Below are 20,383 nucleotides of genomic sequence, written 5' to 3' on the forward strand. Positions count from 1 at the left end.
ACTTCTAGGGAAGCTGGTCAGGCCACACACAAGGCACCAACTGTGGAGCTCAGAGACCCTGGGGTGGGGGCCAGGCTGCAGTGGGCCAGCTTGGGGTTCACACTCTTGGTCAGGGACCTCGATCACTGGCCTTCTTCCCAAAACATCCATGTTCCCTTCAGGTAGTGATGGATTCGCTCATTCACTCATCCATCTAGGTAGTGGGTTCTTTCTTCCCCTTTAATAATGCACTCATCATCAGTCAGCTCTTCAATCATTTGTTAATTCACTCACTTGTCTGCTCAACCATCATGCATTTATCCATCCACTAACTCATCTACTCTTCCATGCATCCAACTGTGTGTACAATTCATTACCTCATTTGACTCTTCTTCCATCCACCCATCCATTCATCCATCCATCTGTCCATCTGTTCATCAATCTATTCATCCATCTGTCCTTCCTTCCTTCCATCCATATCCAATTATTCATTTTATTATGCTGTCTCTGTGTGCATCTTATTCATTCTGCTAAAGATGCCAGTGGACCATATGCTTCTGGTCCAGGTGTTGAGAACTCTTCAGCCTGATGTCCACCATCTAAGTCTTCAGACTGTATGAGGGGATGCTTTGTGCCTGGGGTCTGCTGGGAGGGCCTTCTGTGTTTTGAGGGCTGACTGGGCACCAGGGACAGTGCTGTTCACAGTTCTTTGCATCCCCAGCGTCCCTGTGGGGAGAATTAATATGCCTGTTTGACAAACAGAAGCCTCAGGCTGGGGAGGTGAAGAGGCCTCCTCAAGGTTGCACAGTCAGCAGGTGGTGGAGCTGGATTTAAACTCAAGTCTGATGGTCAAGTAGCTTCTCTCCATGCTAAACCAGGTTCTTAGTGGCCCTTCTCTCTGGCATCCATGGTAACTCCCAACCCCAGGGGCAGCCCCATCCCAGGACCACCTACAACTGCCCTGTTATCACTTACGGGCTTGCCATCCAGACCCAGTGGTCCCTGGAAAACGAGAAAGAGAGAGAGAGAGAGAGAGAGTGAGAGAGAGAGTGAGAGAGCACAGAGGTTACACACAGGAAAGGCATTTCTTCTGTGTTTTACGACCCAGAGGCACAATTGAGTGACAAGAGACCAAAGCCTGCCCCGAGCCCATGGTCTTGGGTACATTTCACGTGGACTCAGGGTGGGGGCATCTCTGTGCTGTTTGTTGCCCAGAATCCCCTCCTCTGATAACAGAGCCCGTTTCTTCTCCAAAGCCACCCCCATCCACCCCATAGGGTTTGGACATGTGACCATATTCCCTCGGCCAGGGTGAGTAGTTCAGGTATGAGTGTCATGCCTGGGACTTTGAATGGTGGAGCTTTAGAAGAAAAAGGATTCTTTTCTCCTGATGGGGCTAATCCTGGAGCTCCTGGGGGCACCACATGGCTTGAGAAAGAGCCAACAGAGAGGAAGGCAGAGCTGAGAGACAGAGAGAAAGGCACGCAAAGGGCCTGAAGCTGAAACTACCTCTGCATACTTCTTTCTGTTTGTCAGCAAATACATTTCTTTCCTTAAGCCAGTTTGAATTGAGTTTCTGTCACTTGTAACTTGTTAGGGACTGAATGTGTCCCCCCCAAATTCATATGTTGAAACCTAACCCCCAATGGGATAGTATGTGGAGGTGGGGCTTTTGGGAAGTGATTAGGTCATGAAGGTGGAGCCTTCATGAATGAGATTAGTGCCCTTATAAAAAGGACCCCAGAGAGCTCTCTAGCCCTCTCTCCCCACCATGTGAGAACACAGTGAGAAGTTGAAAGTCTGCAACCCAGAAGAGGGCCCTCACCAGAACCCGACTGTGCTGGCACTCTGATCTCAGACTTCCCAGCATCCAGAACTGAAGAGATAGATTTCTGTGGTTTATAAGCCATGCAGTCTATGGTACTTTCTTAGAGTAGCCTGAACTAAGACATAACAAGAAGAGTCTTGAAAGCTCTTTCAGCTCCCTGCACTGCTGTGGTCTTTGAAGGCAAAAGTCAAATAATACAAGGGTGGGTCTAGAGAGCTGGGGCCTCTCAGTGGTCTGGGAGTTTTGTGGTATCTTCAGACGGCTGGTGACCACTGCCCAAAAGCTCCCACTGTCCACCCACCTGACAAAGCCTCACTGGATTCTTCTATACCCTTGTGGAGGTGTAGAGGAATCCAATGGGGGCGCCATGGACTGGGTCCACCTGCCTGCTGGTTCCAGTGGTAAACAGCCAGTTTCCCTGGCTGGGTCTCCAGACTGCCCTGGCCGACAGCCATCTGCAGATTCCCCAGATGCTGTGAGAGCGACTGCTCCTTGGTGCCCTCACTCAAGGGCCTCACTCCAGGCAGGAAACCAGGGCAATTCTGAAAATTGGTCTCCTAAGTGCTTCTGGCCATTCCCTTCACATTTAGTTGAGGGTCTGGATGTCAGGGTGATGGCCTGGGGGCAGCTGGGGTCCCAGGAGAGGGGGAGTGGGGCCATTCCAAGGTCTTGGGGGCCCAGGCTCTGGGGGCTCCTGGTCAGGTGCAGTTTCGGTCCCCGCCATCTGCAGCTCATCAGAAGCTGTCCTAGCTGGCCTGTCTCCTTGGGCCAGCTCCTGGCTGTCCTGACCTGGATCCGTATGAAAAGCCTTTTCCCTTTAGCAGTCCTCTAAAAGTAGGTCCTGCCCCTCATCTACCCCTCCATGCTCAGGCCCTGCTAGGCCTCCTCAGGGCCATGTCCCTCTGGGCATCTCTATGGGGGACCCCTCACCCTAGCCCTCTCAGCTGCCATAACACAGAGGGCCCAGTCCCATCCTGGGTCTCTTCTGGGGGCTATTGGTGGCCTCCACACTCTGCCTGAATCACAACAGAAGCCCTGTGTAAGGAAGGTGTTATCATACCCATCTTACAGAGGAGGAAACTGAGGCCCAGTGAGGGGAAGGCCTTGTCCCAGGCCATGCAGCCAGAAGAAGTGGGGGCTGGAGCCGACATGGCAGGCACTTCAGTTCTGTGTCCACACTACACTCAAGCCACGGCAGTGGTCTTGCCTGGCCTCTGGCCACTCTCCCCTCTTGTCTGCCCTTGCATGCTTCTGTTCAAACCTTCCCTGCTCTGTCCCATTGCCCACTGGATCTCGCCTGTCCACGGGCCCCCAGTCACCTTGTCCAGTGTGGTTGCCACTGCAGACTCTGTGCCCAGGACCTGCATGTGTCTGTCCATCCTGCTGACCTGAGCCCAAACACAGTGCAAACTTTGCCCCTCTCTATTCTGCATGGATTAAAAAAAGCCATAATGCAGATGGAAATTAAAAAGAGACTAAGATGCAGTTTAGAACTAAGTAAAGCTCCTTCCTTTTCAAGAAGTAACAAGTGTTGGTGAGGATGTGGAGAAAAAGGAAGCCCTGTGTGCTACTGGTGGGAATGTAAATTGTGCAGCCACTATGGAAAACAGTATGGAGGTTCCTCAAATAATAAAGCCACCTTATGATCTAGCAATTCCACTTCAGGGTATTTATTCAAAGAAAATGAAAACAGTAATTTGAAAAGATATCTGTACCCCCACTGTAGCATTATTTACAATAGCCAAGACATAGAAACAACCTAAGTGTCCATCGATGGATGAATGGATAAAGAAGATGTGGTACACACACACACACACACTGGAATACTATTCAGCCATAAAAAAGAATGAAATCTTGCCTTTTGCAACAACATGGATGGAACTTGAGGTGCATTATGCTAAGTAAAAATGTCAGGCAGAGAAAGACAAATACCACATGATCTCACTTATATGTGGAATCTAAAACAAAACAACAGCAAAAAAACCCACGCTCCTAGATACAGAGAACAGATTAGAGGTTGCCAGAAGGAAGGGGGCATGGGTGTGGGTGTGGGTGTGGGTGAAATGGATGAAGGGGTCAAAAGGTACAACATTCTAGTTACAAGAGTTCTAGGGATGTAATGTACAGCAATGAGGACTCTAGTTTACACTACTGTATTGTATACTTGAAAGTTGCTAAGAGAGTAGATCTTAAAAGTCCTCATCACAAGAAACTAAACAAAACAAACAAAAAAGGAGACTAAGGTGCAGCTTAGAACTAAATAAAGCTCTTTTCTTCATATGTCAGGAGGGAGAACACAGCAGGCCTCACTGCTAAGTCACCAGCAGCAGCTGCGACATGAGCAGGCCTTGGAACTGGACAGCGTGATGAGTCCAAGGTGTCCCTGATAAAGGCCAGAGCAGGGTTTGCTTTGGACTTGACTCTGCATCCCTCACAGGGTTTGCCCTTGCCACAGCCCTGGGAGACAGGTGCCATGCCCCCTCCTGCAGATGAAGAAGCTGAGTCAGTGGGATTGTCCAAGGGCTTGAAATAGGTTCCACTCTCTATGGAGTGCTCCCTCCTCTGCAGCACAGGGTAGTGGGGGTGACAGATGGCTGTCCAGGGAACCTAGGGAGAAGGTTCATAGGCTTTGCCTTCTTTCCAGGATTCCTGGTACATCTGTCTCCCTCACTGAGCAGACCCTTCCTGGGCAAGGACTCCCTGGACCCTCTTTCACTTTGACCCTCTGCCAGGGCCAGTTCCAGCTGATGTGAAGCATGCAGCGCCATGGTGCCCTGCTTTTCTAGAAGTGTCCACTGCAGAAGGGAGCCTGGGGATGTTGCCTTGGCTTTGACTCCAGAGGGGAAAAAATCAGTGCCACCAGCTGTCTCTGAGAGCGTTAGACCTCAGCTGCCCCTTCCTGAGAGTGAATCCTGCCTTCCAGGCAGGATGCTCCCCTCTGCCAACTCCAAGACTGTCCTCGATGGCACATTGATGGTGCAGCCTTGGTCCCCTACTTTCTCGTTTGTGAGAAGCCCTGTAAGTGGCAGAAAACCAAGTTTCCCACCCAGGGCCCTGCCTGTATTTGGGATCACAGAGCCCTTGCTCCAGGTCTTGGAGTTTTAAAAACATGAATCAAATCTGTAGTTTCTGAATAATGGCAAGAAGGGGCATTAAGAGCAGCAATCTTGGAAACGCCCATCGCAGGGCTGAAGGAAAGTCACCTCGAATTCCCTGGGAACCCAAGATTGGAGCTGTATGTGGCTAGATATGATGCCAAGAAGATTCCCTTGGCAAACACAGAATGCCCACGTGCAAATGTTTAGAGACCAGAGGGTGCTGGCCCAGCCTTGTGGGTGGAGCTGACCCACAGCCATGGCCTTAGTCTGAGGAGGTGGCTCTGGGCTCACCTCTGGTGACACCTAGGCAAGAAGGCTGTGCCCAGGCCCTTGAATTCTCTCTCTGGGGAAACAGCTGACCCTTGGAGAGGCTGACAGGTGACCAGTGGTGACTGGGAGTCACTGAAGAGGGGACTCACAGAAGGGTTGGGTGGAGGGGGAAACAACCTGGCTTTGGAGTCAGATGGACCTGCCTAGCTCTGGGGCATGATTCTGACCCCTCTTATCCTGGGGGAGGTTGGGCCCTGGGCTGTGAACCTTAGAGGACGGGCCCTGCCTCTACATACTGCCTTTCCCAAACAGGTGTCCAAGGAACAGTGTCTTGCAGGGTGTAACAGGCTTGCCTGGGGAAGGGAATACTATGGTCAAATAAGGGGTTACACCCTATGAAATAGGTTTCTTTCCTGCAAGATTTGCCTGAGCCATCATCCTGCTTGTGGGTCTCCCGGAGGGCAATGTTCCCAGCCTCACTGGACTCTCTCATCTCAGGGCCTGGCTGAGTCTTAGCAAAGCAACTCTGATGGCAGGCTGTGTGGACCATCTATGAACCAGGTGTTTCCATGTGTTGGAGGGAGGCCCAAGCCTGGCTCTGGGTGCTCTGAGAGGAGGGAAGGGTCAGGGGCTGGTCAGATGGGAGCCAAGGACAAACATGGGGTGGGTACAGTAGTCAGGCTGGACCAAGGCAGGGCAAGGTCTAGGCTGAGTGCCCCAGCAGCTGACAAGCTGGTTCTGGGAAGCCAGGCCATCTGGACGAGCAGAGCCCCAGATTGGGTGGAGGTATGGCCTTGGTGGCATGGGGTCTTATTCCATCAAGGCAGCCCTCCCCTTTCTCGACCATCAGCCGCTCCAGCTGCTCCTCCCCCTGGGTCACCTACCAGAGGAGCGGAAGGAACGACACTGGGCAGCCCATGGAGTGAGGGCAGGGCTTGGGCCTTCCCTGGGTTCAGATCCCCTCTCTGAGCCTCAGCTTCCACAGAATGGGTGATCCTGAGAGTCAGATGCCACAGCACTATGCCTGGAGGTGCTCGGTTCCTGCCAGCTGCCTCCCCTGCCTGATCAAAGCTGTGGAATTCACCAGAGGTTTTCATCCCCTTCTGCCCTCCACAGAGCCCCACAGCTGTTTACAAGCCTGGGTTCTGCTTTAAATCACTCCTCCCTGGTGCAGATCAGCTGAGCTCCAGGATGCTTTCGGATGTGTGGAAGCAAACAAAACCCTGTGGTGCGCTGAATCGCATGCCAGGAGGACAGAGCCCCCGTGCTGGCCCATGCCCCTTGCCTCGCTCAGGGACCCGAGCAGCCCAGAGCCTCGGTTTCCTCAGCCATAAAATGGAGGTCTTATCCTTCTCTCAAATGACAAGTTCAACATGGGTCCCAGGTTAGTCTCCTTTGTCTCCTCTTTCAGACCAACCCAAGTCATGAGACCCTACAGGGAAGTGGACACAGAGGTAGAGTCTGCACTGGCTCTCGGGTGGGCAGTGCTGGGGAGGGACCTTTGTGTGGCCTTCCTAGTGGCTGGCAATGGGACGCCAGGCTGTGCCACTGCTGTCATCTCTTACCTTCATGGGTTTGCTCCCTCCCTCCGTCACCCTATTGGTTATTTCCTAAGCAGGGTTCCATGGAGCCATCTTATGAGAAATATTAACTATGGCAAAAGAGGGGAGGTTTCTTGGGGAAGTAAGTATGGGCCATGGAGTATGCCGACTCCATCACTGGAGCTTCTCAATGTTCATCAGGGAACAAAGCCTCGGAGGAACCCTGAGGCAATGAAGTTGTGTCAACCATTTCCTCTGCACAGGGCTGGCTGGTTCTGTTCCTCCCTGTCAGCTATGGCTCAGCCCTCCCAATTGGCAAGAGTATCTGTTGAACTGAAGTAAATCAGTACACTGGTTGTGTTTAGACGGAGACAGGAGTAAATGCTCAGACTGGCCGGAGCTGGGTGACTATCTTGTTTTCTGTTTGTAATTAATGCTGACAGCTCCCCTTGGGGAATGGAGCCCTCCAATGCACCAGAACAGGGCCCCTGGATGAGGGGGCTTACCAGGATTATCGGTCCAGGGCCCAGTAATTATGGCCCAGATGTTGACAATTCATCAAATTACAAGGCTGTTGGGGCCTGGGGTCCCAGCCTGGGACGTGCACATTCCTGTGCAAAGGCTGTCTCATTAGGGCTGTCCAGTGGGCAAGGGGGTGGGTGGGAAGCCCCCTTGGGCAGGTCAGCACCATGCGGTTCTGATTTCTCAGGCCAGGCTGTTTGCACACACATGGGCCACAGCAAGACTGTCCGGGCTTAGCAATTTCCCAGACTTGGATTCCACCGTAGGGTAAGGGAAGAAAGGACCCCCAATTTTTACGCCCAGCCTGGCTGCAGCTCGTGCCTTGGTGGTGGCACAGGGTTCCTCCTGGGGATCCCCTTCCTGGGAGCTGGGGCCCTCTGTAGAGTGGGCTCTGCAGTCACCTACTGCATCTAACTCATAGCAAGCTGTGAGGACTTTAGCTTGGTGGGGACCTAGGAGCCTGCTGAGGTCAGAGCCCTGCCCTTCACTTGCTCCTTGGCCTGCCCACGCTGCCCCCTTCCACTCCTCGTCTGTACAGGAGAGGGCAGGGCTGGCCTGGAGCCAGGTTTGGTTTGGTCCTGCACTTAAAAAAAAAAAAAGCAAAACTAACCGAATTAGTTGCAACATTTAAAAATTGTGACATTTCACATAAACATCTGGAGTATGGACTTTCCTTGAAAAGTTGAAGATCTTGCACCCTGGGTCCACGTGCTTGGCAATACCTGCTGGGTCAAGTGTTCCTTTAGCTGGGCACTGCCCCAGGGCTACAGGCTCCACCCCACCCTAGTGCCTCACACCTGGCCTGCTATCCTGCTGAGGTGACCTGCCAGCTCTGTAGGGGCATCTGGGTTTGTAACCCTTGGCCTAGAAAATCTCTAGGTCCCTTTAGGTCTATGATTCTGTGAGGCCAGAAAGCCAGTTGGCTTCTATTTTGCAGAGAGGGCATGCTCAGTGAATATCTTGCATATGCACTGGAAGCAATTACTCGTATGTCCGTTATACATCGTGGCTAGAAGAGATGGTGCTATGCCTTTGAATTGATCCCAAACTACCTGCTTAAATTACACATTTGCCTGTTACATGATTACCCTGTTAGGTATCATGAAAAATTGTTCCAGGGTGGGGTGAAGGGTAGTGATGGACCTGACTCCCATTGGGTGTGGGAGGATGGAAGCTGGATCAGTGAATGGAGCTTGCCTGCTGAGAGCTGCCTCTAGCCTGGTATCTCCAGCTCAGGCACATGGGGCTGGTCTGATGGAAGGCAATGGAAATAGCAGACAGGCTGAGGCACCCATTTTGGTGGCAGCCTCTGCTAGGGTGAAGATCTAGCAGGATGGATCAGAAGGGTGACGGTCCCATTGTGGCTGGAACTACATGATGGAGGCAGTCTAAAGGGGAGTGGCCTGCCTAGGACAGCCCAGCTCAGGCGGTGGGACTAAGACACAGCATTACCAAGACACCAGGGAACAGAGTGACTGAGAGAACTCATAACAGACACAGAGGCGACAGCGGGTGCTCTGCAGGGACCCCTGATGCCCCAGGCCACACTCCTGATCTGCCCTTTTGCCCTGAGCCTTAGTCTGTGGGTCCACTCGCCTGCTTCCTCCCATCCTCACTCATGTTTGAATTTCCAGCCTCTCTGAAACCCTGGGCTTTGGGGTAGGCCCTGTTTGGTTTCCATGGATGACACAATTGTCACCCACTGTTCATGGATTGGTTGGAATCCTTAAGAATCCAAAGATTTTGTATAAAACTTGTATTTCTAGCTTCTCTCTCTTTTTTAAAAATAAACTTATGTCTTCATTCCTCCCTCCCTCCTTCCCTCCCTCCCTCCCTCCCTTCCTCCTTCCTTCCTTCCTTCCAGGCTGCGTTGGGTCTTTGTTGCAGTGAGCAGGCTTCTCATTGCAGTGGCTCCTCTCGTGGAGCACGGGCTCTAGGTGCACGGGTTTCAGTAGTTGTGGCACGTGGGCTCAGTAGTTGTGGCTCGCGGGCTCTAGAGCACAGGCTCAGTAGTTGTGCGCATGGGCTTAGTTGCTCCGTGGCATGTGGGATCTTCCCAGACCAGGGATAGAACCTGTGTCCCCTGCCTTGGCAGGCGGATTCTTAACCACTGCACCACCAGGGAAGTCCCTCCAGCTTCTCTTGATATGTTAGGAGATGTGGTAATGATCGACCTGCTTGGGCTGAGCTGCAGCACCCCCTTTAGATGGGGCATGTATCCCCCCAGTTCATCCCAAGCCCAACTTTTCCTTACACTCTCCTGCACCCAGCCAGTTTCCCCTATTTCTTCACCTGGCTGGCCCCTGCAATGTATCAATGAGCTTGTGAGCCTGCAATTCTAGCTCTGAACCATCTCTCCAAACCACGTCCACATCCAGTCCCCCACTCACCCCTGCCTAGGACTTGGCCTCTCTTCTGGACCAGTCTCCACCAGCCTCCCTGCCTCCTATCCCCACATGCCCATCCTTCCTACACAGTGAAGGAGCGGGGGTCATTCTGATTGTTTTGTTTTTACCCGGCAGACCTTGGAGTGAACTGCTTAACTTCCCTGGAGCCTGTTTCCTCCTCTGGAGAGTGGGTGTGGTGTGGATGGAATGGTTTCCTATAGATGACAGTGCCCAGCCTGGAGCTTGGCACACAAACGGGTTGAATAAGTGTGACTGTAATGTGCTGGGCCAGTTTTGGAGTAAGAATCCAGGAAAAGGGGTGGAACTAAAAGACATACACATTTGCCTTCTCATCTGGATGTCACTGACCCTGAGCACAGCCCTGTTAGGCAGGTGCCATTATTACCTCCATTCCACAGATGAAGAAACTGAAGCTTGGGGAGGCCAGGCATGGCCATCTTGGCCTGGGCATAAGCCTAAATCTCCTGCCTAAACCCCGCACGCTTCCCACCTCACCATCCCTCTCTGGCTTCATCTAATGAGCACCTAATACAGCCTCACCCCCACCCTCAGGGCAGAGCCGCAGTGCCCCTTGGCCTGACATTCAAGGACCCCTCCTCTGCCTCCATGGTCCTCCTTCCAGACTCACGTGTTACCTCTGAGAAGTCTTCCTCAACTCCCCCTCATCCCACATAGTTCCTCCGTTACTGACCCTCTACTCTGTCTTCCCAATGCCTCCCCTCCCCACTGTGACTGTCCCCGAGGCTCCAGTGCCCACTAGAGGCCTGGCTCTGAGGGATGTCTGTGAATCTTTGAAGTACCCCCTTCCCCGGCTGGGCTCGTGCCACCCTGTCCCACTGAGTTTGGGTCTAAGTAGCCCAAAAGGGAGGACCCATTAGTGGAAGAACCCGCTCTTGTACGGAAGATGACCCACTGGGGCCAACCTCTCCCTAGATGTCCCTCCTGAAAGATGGGTATGCAGCCCTGGCTTGTATACCTCCAATGACGGGGAACTCACTGCTTCCTGGGCAGCCTGATAGGTTTGCAAAGTTTTTGTTTAAGCCTGGACCTTCCCAGGTTGGATGCTACTGCAAGTTCCCTCCACCCTGTGGTCCCTTAGGGAGGCAACCACTTGCTCAATGAAGCTGGGTACTCCATGGCTGCTGGCCCCTGACCCCACTCTCCTGTTCCCTCCCAGCCAGGCCTGTCTTGGGTGTACCCTCTCTCTGGACATTCCCCCAAAGCTCCCATTTGTCAGCCCCTACTTGGCCTTCCGACCTCGGCTCACACCTCCCTTCCTGGGAGTCGGTACCCCGACTCCCACCAGGCCAGGCTCAGGTCAAATACACTCGCAGCAACCTGTTGTTCCTTCCTGGCCCTGAATTTTTTTTTTTTTTTTTTTTGGCTGTACGCGGGCCTCTCACTGTTGCGGCCTCTCCCGTTCCGGACCACAGGCTCCGGACGCGCAGGCTCAGCGGCCATGGCTCACGGGCCCAGCCGCTCCGCGGCATGTGGGATCTTCCCAGACCGGGGCACGAACCCGTGTCCCCTGCATCAGCAGGCGGACTCCCAACCACTGCACCACCAGGGAAGCCCTGGCCCTGAATTTTGATTCTCTCTCCCACTCAATCACAGCCTCCACGGGGGGAGGGACTCCAGATGTATTTCTCACTAATTGTATCCCAAATGCCAAACAAAGTGCCTCATACATAGTGAGAACACAGTAAATATTTGTTGAGTGAACCAGCTGTCAAGGGAACTCTTCTATGAATGAATGTCCAGTTTCCTACTGATGCCTGTGCCTGGCCTGGGAGCACCAGAGGGCACTCTTGACCTGTTGACGGCTGTCATAGGCACCCGCTGACTCCTGCCCTCTGGGCCACATCCTGGGAGCTGGGCACTGGGGACACTCAAGGGCTCCCCCTGCTGGGGTCAGTGATCATCACGGTGGCAAGAACTGTCACTGAACCCAGCCTGTATGTCCAGTGTTAGGGCTCTCATGGAGTCAATTACCTGGCTCCCCCAATGGCTGAAGAGGGGTTAGGGACATGCCTGAGATCACACGGTCTGCGGAGCCCCACAGCCCACTCTTTCTTCACTGCATGGGCAGGACAGGGGGCCAATCCCTGATTTCAGGAGGAGCTGGGTGGACCAGCTTCATACCCCAAATAACTGCTTTCTCTCAAATCTATTTACTTGGAAGACCTGAGTTTGTCCCAGTGGCTTAGTGCAGGTCTGTGAACATGTTCTTCCTGTGGGGGGGGGGGGTGAGGGTGCTTTGCTGCCTGGGGGAAGTGGGAAGAGGGGCCAGCAAAGATGTTGTCACAGTCACACCTGCAAAGGGCAGGACCAACTTCTGCTGGCCCTTCATGGCCTGTCCCTGCTGATAGCAATCCCAGAGCTGGATGTGGGAAGATGGCACCTCCCTCGGAGCTTTGTATCTGGGGCTGGGGGCTCCCGGGCCACTGCCAGGATGATGCAAAAGGCTGCCGAGGGTAAGCAGGGCATCTGGGAACCGGGGGCAGGAGCAGCAGCTCAGCCCTCTGGTTCTTTGGTTGCCCCACATGTGACACTTGAGGGACATGGGATAAAGCATGGGCCCAAGGCAAGGAGCCTGGGTGAAGGAGCACCTGTCCTGGGCTTTCGAGGGACCCTGGGGAGGAGGGAGGAAAGGTCAGCACGGTGGCCTTTCCCTGGGGCCCGGCTGTGGCTCCCCAAGGTTCCAATCTGGGGGCCATTAGTGGGGCTTGGAAAATCTGCTTTCATCCCTTCCCTGCTCCACCCAGAATCTGGGGAGATGGGGAGAAGCACTGCAAGGCTCAGATGAAAATGAGATGTAGGATGTTGAAATCTAAAAACAGATGAATTTGGGATATTACAGATGAATCATTTAACTAATTATATTATTACAATCAAAGCTGTTTTTGAACTATGAGAGTGCAAAACAGCATATGAATGTGTGGTGCCCTGTGGTCCTTTTTTGTTCACTTGATTAACTCCAAACAGTCTGAGTTATTCATTGCAAAACTGGTCCCAGGCAGAGGCCCTGTCTCATATCCCACATTTCTGCTCAGAGCTTATGCTGTCCCCCAGGGCCTAGGCTGTCGATGCCCCCATGACTGATTCTGGAGACGACGTGCAGCTCTGCCTGGCCCCCGCCCCGCCCCAGATAGGTGGTGCTTGGGGAACTGGGTGCTGCCAAGCATGAGGAGTTCTGGCTCTGGTCCCTCACCTGTCAGAGCCAGCCTGCAACTCCCGCCAGCCCTCATTTCTCCAGTCTGCCCCTTTTACTCCATCCTTACTGGGACATTCTTATTTCAGTGCCTGATATTATTGTAGCTGCCTTCTACCTGGACCCCCTTCCTCCAGTCTCTGCCCTGTAGCCAGGGAGGCCTTTCCAATATACACTTCTGCCCACACCCCTCTGGGTGGGTGGGGGCCCCTCACTCAACATCATCTTCCCGCCTTTCCCTGCCCTCCCTCAGAGTCACTGTCCACTGGCACATGGGACCACATCTCACCCCCTGCCGTTTACATTGTGCCTGTGCTGGTGCTGCATGGAACGCCTCCTTACCTTGTCTTCGTGCCAAACTCCTACTCATCCCTCAAGACATGCCCCAACTGTCCCTCTTCTATGAAGCCTCCCCTTGTCCCAGGCAGAGTTAGCTCCTCCTTCCTCTGTGGGGTCCGAGGCCCTGTCTGGATGCATTACAGGCTTACCCACTGTGCCATAAATGTCTCTGTGTGGGAAGCTCTAGGGAGTCTTCAGGGGGAAGCCAGGCCCCATGTGCTTGTCACTGTGAGATCTGGAAAAGTGGCATGGCCACTCTAAGCTTCAGTTTTTCAGTCCACAAAACGGGCACAAATCATCATGTCCAGGGATATGATGTACTTTGAAACTGTGAAAAGCTGCACAGATCCAATCCCTAATGTTTTCATCCAGGCCAAGCTTCACACTGCAAATGTGGACAGAAGGGCTAAGTGACTGCCTACCAGCAGGGGTGGAAAGGGACTTGATCATGGCTGTGGTCTCTTTGCTTCACTCAGCTGCTCCTGGCCAGGGAAACGGAATTGGACATTTCACCACGAGGGATACCCTAATTTCTAATAATCGCTATGATACAGACACATGGATGAGGAATAGGAAAGAAGGTGGAATGAAGAAATTTTCTTCTTCATCTAAGTTAGAACTGGTTTTCTGTTTTTGTTTGTTTGTTTGTTTTTTTAATGGAAAGCAGGAAAGGGTCTTAACAATTTGATAATGGGGGTGGAATGGGGAGAGAGCTCCAGGGCCAGATAAAAATAGGGATGAGGAAGAGAAACAGAAAATTCACCCTAAATAACCTGTTTCGCTGGGTGGTGAGAGGAGAAAGACCCTTTTGCCAATGCACAGACAGTCTGAGCCCTGGTCTGCTGCCACAACCTGCTTACTGATAGGGTGGCTGGTGTGATGGAGAGTCTTCAGGCTGCGTGCTAATCCGGGCTTTGCCATGCAGGTGGGCCTTGTCTCTTGGCCAAGTCCTATCAATGTCTGAGCCTAGCTTCCTCCTCTGTCCAGCAGGGCCGAGACCATCAATCTCCCAGGGTGGGAATGCGGGCAATCATGCCCCCAGCAAGCACTTGGTCTGTGCACTTGTTCCCAGGCCCGTTGGAAAGGCTTCTGGGGGATGAGAGTGGACAGTCCTTTTTTCTAGCTCCCTTGGGAGGAGAGAGACTCCCCACCCTTGTCAAGGCAGCTGTCTCTGTGGACAGGTAGTTTCTGTAAACACAGAGCCAAGTTTCCTTGGCCTCCTGCCTGGGTCAGCCTCTCACCGTGGCCTATAAGATTCTATCCCACAGAGCCTTGGAGACCTCTCTGACTTCCCCTTCTACCATTTCCTGGCACTTGCTCGCTCACTCGAGCCACATTGGCCTCGCACGTACCCTGGACACACGATGCTTGTTCCTACCTCATGACCTGTGCACTTGCTTCTTCCTCTGCCAGAAGCATTTCTCAAGCCCCCTCAAAGATTGCTACATCTTTTCATCATTTAAGTCTCACCTCAAATGTCATCTTCCCCAAGAGACTTCTGATTATTTAATCCAAATTATACCCACCCATCCACCCAGTCAGCCCTCTCATCACGTCCCCTGCTTCATTCTCTAGCACATTTTACTGCTTGAAGCTATCTTGTTGGCTTATTACTTGTTTGTTTCTCTCTTCCTCACTACAGGGAGGGGCCTTGTCACTCCTGTTTGGTGCTAGTCCAAAGACCCAGAAAAGCACCTGGCACAGAGACAATGACCGATAGTGTTTCTGAAGTGGGCATGCTCCCCCATTCCAGGGCCTCTGTACCACTGGCCCTCACTGGGTTTCATCATTTCTATGTACCTCACAACCTAATACTCTCCTCATACATTCAAATACACAAATCTTAAGCCCTGGAAGATTTACCAAATACACATTTTTCAAAAATGTTTGAATTGTATTCTGAAGGTGTAAAACAAATGCGAAAGTCACTAAAGCTCAATGCTGAGTCAAAAAAGTCCAAATACCAAAAAAGAGGAAATGTGAGGATTTCGATGTTGTAAATAGGAGATGATGAGACTTTTTCTGTGCCAAAGTCAAGATGTAGGCAATACTGAGCCTTGCGTGACAGACAGGTCTTTTCATCCTAGACAGAAGCCACATTTTGGAGTGCAAAAAAAGAGTTTGTGAGAAGAAACCTCTAGGAAGGTCACAGTGACCCCAAGTTGTCCCTCCCTCTCTATCCCATGGTAAATTGGCTGTTGGTCCCCCTCCCCCATAGCTCCCCAAAGGCTGCAACTGGGTCTGATTCTTTTTGTGCTACCCTAGTACACAATACACCTTCTGTATTTGTTGAACAGAGCCAAGCCTGCTATTTATGAGATGGCAAAATCACTTTATCAACATAAATGCTGATTACTACCCCCTAATGTAAGAATGCTGGGCCCAGGGCTCCTCTGCAGGTCCCACCTTGGACTGACAATGTTCTGAGTTCAAAATTCTCCCGTGTGTGTCTGATTGCATGATATCTGCTGTCCCTGGATCAATTGGAATCTGAAAGCTCTCAAATGCTGGTGATCTCTTTAAATTCTATACCTGCAATTCCAAGTTCTACCACCAGATGGCAGTTAGAATTACACAATATTTATCAACACTAGTTTAATCTCTGAGACTGTGCTTCTAACGAAAATACACCCTAAATTAAAACAAGATACATACGTATATCCATAAATTTTTAACTTATGTTGTCATAGATTTAAAAGTATAATACCCATGATTGGCCAGGGCTTGGGGCAACATGCAGCATTCATGTGCTGTTGGTGTGAATGTAAATTAGCACAGCTTCTGGGGGGGCAATTTGGCAGTACACATCAAAAGCCTTAAACATGTGCAAACCCTTTGGGCCAGCAATTCAACTTCTAGACATTTATTCAAAGGAGATAATCATTTGGCTTCCCTGGTGACGCAGTGGTTGAGAGTCCGCCTGCCGATGCAGGGGACACGGGTTCGTGCCCCGGTCTGGGAAGACTCCACATGCCGCGGAGCGGCTGGGCCCGTGAGCCATGGCTGCTGAGCCTGTGCGTCCGGAGCCTGTGCTCCACAACGGGAGAGGCCACAACAGTGAGAGGCCCGTGTACCACAAAAAAAACACCAAAAAACAAAAGAAACAAACAAAGGAGATAATCATGGAAATAAGCCTAGATTAATTCCCATGACGTTGACTACAAGGGTGAAAGATGGTCAATATAAATAATATAACTTGGAGACTGGTTAAATCAATTATATATGTGATAAAATGCTATGCAGCAGGCTTCCCTGGTGGTGCAGTGGTTAAGAGTCCACCTGCCAATGCAGGGGACACGGGTTCATGCCCCGGTCCGGGAAGATCCCACATGCCGCGGAGTGGCTGGGCCAGTGAGCCACGTCCACTGAGCCTGTGCATCTGGAACCTGTGCTCCGCAACGGGAGAGGCCACAACAGTGAGAGGCCCGCATACTGCCAAAAAAAAAAAAATGCTATGCAGCTATTACTTTCTATAAGAATTCTTAATGATGTGGAAAAATCTCATGCTATGTTAAGTGGAAAAAAATAGGCCACAAAAACGTATGTCCACTGTAATCCCATTTTTAGAATAATAACTATAAAAACAAATTTGTACACAAAAAGTATGGGAAGAACAAATGCCAAAATATTGAGGGGACTTATCTGTGGGTGGTAGGATTATGGACGATTGCTTTTTCTTTTTTTGTGCTTTTCTCTATTTTGGGAAGCTTTTATAAAAAACATGCTTCTTTTGTCATCAGCAGAGAGCTATTCATGAACCCTTGGCAGCAGAAAAGGACAGGCTGGCCTCTGTACAGGGAGGCTGTGGACAAGGTGACTGAGGCCCTTTTCAGTCCACAGCCTGCCCCACAGACATGCTTAGCTCCTATGGCCCTGTCCCCCTACAGCCCCTATCGGGTCCATATATGGACCTGGTTTCAGCTGGTCTCCTTACGGGGTGAGGGGCCACACTGGATTAATCCAGAATATGAGGCCGGCACAGTCTCTACCACAAGCATCCTGCTTGACTCTTTTCTTGCTCTTACTTCCCTTTAGGAAGTGACATGTTTTTAGCACAAAGGAAAAACATAACAGAAAACTGCCTTAAGCTGGTCTTGAAGTTTAGTTCAAGAAAAAGAAAGGAGCCTCAAAAACTTTTTCTAAAACTGACTGTTCAAAGCCATTTTCTTTTCCAAATGCTGCCAATGTGTGTTGGTGGATCAGAATGATTTCCTAAGCCTGTCTTTCCTTCCCTCGAGGTTTTGTGGGGTGAGGAAAGATAGAGGTATTATCAAGGGGCTGCCACCTGCCATGCTGCACTTGGGCTCTGCGTTTGTTCCCCCCTTTAAGTCTCCAACTCTGTAGGTGTGATCTCCCCAGGTTCTAAGAGGCCAAGTACCCAAGACCACACAGCTGAGCCAGGATGGGACTGGGGTCAGACAGACTCAAAGTCCGTGAATACTCAGTACACGAGGTGCCTCTCAGGTGGCCAGGCCCCTTGTGCTGCAGGGGTTGCCCTAACCCTGGGATAAGCGCATGGACCCGTCTGTCAGCAGAGCTTGGGCTGGGAGCCAGGCCCTCTACAGGCTGAGAGAGCTGAATTTCAGCTTAAAACACATGGGTGCCCTGAGCCTACAGAATTCCCTCCCAACCTCCGCCTGCCCACATGGGCCTGCTTCCCTCCTTTGGGGAAAGCCAGGCGGAGTGTCACTTCCACCCTGTATCCCTCCACCGAAGGGACAGCCTGTGCGGCCTGATGGAACAAGGGTGCTTGGAGGCACACAGCTGGGTGAGTCGGCTGGCTCCTGGCACTGGAGGCACAAACACCTTGAACTCAGCAGCAGGCAAGGCCAGCCCAGTCAGGGAAGATGCCCAGATCTGTGTGGAAGTGGAGTTGCATGCAAACTGGGGTGAGCGACCTCAGGAAAAGGGGCAACCCAGCCCTGGGGTAATTGTGGGTATGATACCAGCTTCTCCTCACCCCTCACCGGGCCCAGTCTTCTCAGGGCTGCCAAGTGATGAGAAGCTTAAGGGGCCAAGGGCGTGGGCTGCCAGTGCTGTCTGCAAACGGGCAGTGGGGAAGGCTTGCTGGGCCCTAACCTGCTCCCTTCCCAGAAAGCTCCCAACTTCATACCAGGTGGACACACTGCATGCACATCCCTCCCTTGGCCTCCCCACCCCAAATTCACAGAGCCCTGTCTCTGACCCAGGCTCAGTGCCAAAAACCTCATACACTAAACACCAGGCTTAATTCCCTGACAGCCCTGTAATGGCCTTAGTCACCTGACCACCATTTGCTGTGACCTCACTTTACCTAAATCCCAGCTCTCTTCTTCACATGGAAGGAAACAGATTTTAGGGCTGCTGAGGGTTTTGCCGCCAGCTTCACAGCTTGTGAGGGGATTCAATTCCCAGCTGCCTAACTCTGAAGGAGGACTCCTACTCATCACCCACAGAGCCTGCTGGCCACCCCCCAGCCTGCTCCGTCCTGGGAGGAAGGGCAGGGATGGTGGCAGAGGGGAAGAAGCTCTGTGGGAGGTAGACTGGACCCCTGGCAGCTGGTCTGGAGTCCCCTGACCTTCGCCCAAGGAAAATGATTCCCACAATCAGCCAGCAGCCTCTCCGATGCTCACAGCCTGGGTCATGTGTGCTCAGAGGAGACAACAATGCGCAAGAGGGAAGAAATCCACTCACCCACCCACTCCCCTTTGGACACGGGCACCTACAATCAAGAGTAACCCTGGAGTATAAAAGGTAACTAGGTAATCCCAGGAGTGGTTCTGTCAGGAAGTTTCCAATACTCCTGAGCTAGTGAAGCGAGCAGGCCCAGGACACAAGGCTGAAATGTTCCAGCAAAAGCCTGTGGTTCCCCAAGACTCTAGCTGCCATGTCTAGGAGTTTGGGCCAATCAGGAAAGGCTGCTGGGAGGTGGCGGTACCCTGATCCCCTGTGTGCTCCTGTGGGGTGAAGGTGGATCATGGCCGGCTTCGCATTTCGTTCTTACCCCACACAGAGCAGGATGTTTCTGGTTTGAGGGGCTGGGCTGCTTGCTGCTGGGGGAGCTGCCCTGGCTGCCTGGGTGGGTGGAGCACAGACCACTCGAGACATGAGGTAAATGCCCCCCAAAGTTTCCACCAAGAATTGTAGGCTGGGTTTGTGACCCATTTTGTGTAGCCATCACCTCCTCAGTCTTAATTAATCCCAACTCCAGTGCTGTTAGGGAGGCCTTGCATGACCCCATTTCACAGAACAGGAAACTAAAGCACAGAGAACGCCAGAGCCTTCCCCAAGGTCACCCAGCTAGGAGGCAGCAGGGTTGGAATCCATGCCCAGGTCTCCCTGATGCTCAGGGCTGGACGGCCCTCCACAGCCTTCTGGGAAGGTGGCTCCTGCAAGACTGGGGACACCCACCCCCTGACCCCGCCCTCCACTGCCAGCCAATCCTGACTCTGGACAGAGCTGGCCACTAGAGCGTCCTCTGAATCCATCAACATTTCCCTCCCTGAATCCTCCTGGCCTGTGGCACAGAACAAATCTCCCAACAGGATGGTCCTGCCATGCTCTCCTTCACCAGGCTTACCCTCTGCTCTTTCTTTATCAGGATTTCTGCATGCTGCTATCATGGGCCTTAATCTCTGTGCAGGACTGGACAGTGGCACAGCCATATTTCACCTTGCTTCTGACGTGGTGCTCACTCAGCCCAGGCTGGGAAATCCATTCCAAGTATAAGCTAACTTTTAGGTTTAATTGTAAAAGATCTGAGAAGTAACAACACCAAAAAGGCCAAACTGGAACTAACCAGTCTCTCGTTCTCGAGTGGTGACAGGACATGGTGGGCTGGGACAGGGAGTCTTCTGTCCACTGGAAAGAGTCTGGCAGCCACGCCCACAGGAGGGCACTCACTCCACAGCCAAGGGCTGGACCCTGGGCTCAGGGCTGACACACTGGCCAGGAAGAGCAGTGTTGGGTGGACTCAGCACGCCAATGAGACTCTTTCTTGGAGGCTATTTGATTTGTCTGCAAGGCAGCTAGAGCTGCAGACAGTTCCCTCCAGGCCAGGGCCCTGCAGATCTGCACATCCTGCATCTTCACAGAGCTAACGCTACTCCCTCAACAGAGAGGCCACAGCCACTGAGGAGCAGAGGAGGAGGAGGAGAGGAGTGCAGACAGGTAAATAAAGGCACAGAGGAAGAATACTGGCTTGAGAG

General features: G+C 52.2%; 1 protein-coding gene across 11 annotated transcripts in view; it reads right to left on the reverse strand.

The window, feature by feature from the left end:
* Positions 1-20,383, reverse strand: part of COL23A1 (collagen type XXIII alpha 1 chain) — a 354,266-nt gene that overhangs the window by 24,503 nt on the left and 309,380 nt on the right. For 2 of the 11 annotated variants that reach the window (XM_073802875.1, XM_073802869.1), the window contains exon 1: positions 955-9,009. In XM_073802875.1, coding sequence (XP_073658976.1) covers positions 955-1,275 — 321 coding nt within the window. In that variant the 5' untranslated portion in view covers positions 1,276-9,009. Of the gene's footprint in view, positions 1-954; positions 9,012-20,383 lie in introns of those variants that run through there. The other 9 variants (XM_073802867.1, XM_073802868.1, XM_073802876.1 and 6 more) reach the window with 8 other exon arrangements.

The sequence above is a fragment of the Tursiops truncatus genome, chromosome 3 (genome assembly GCF_011762595.2).
Source record: "Tursiops truncatus isolate mTurTru1 chromosome 3, mTurTru1.mat.Y, whole genome shotgun sequence".
NCBI classification, from domain to species: Eukaryota; Metazoa; Chordata; class Mammalia; order Artiodactyla; family Delphinidae; genus Tursiops; species Tursiops truncatus.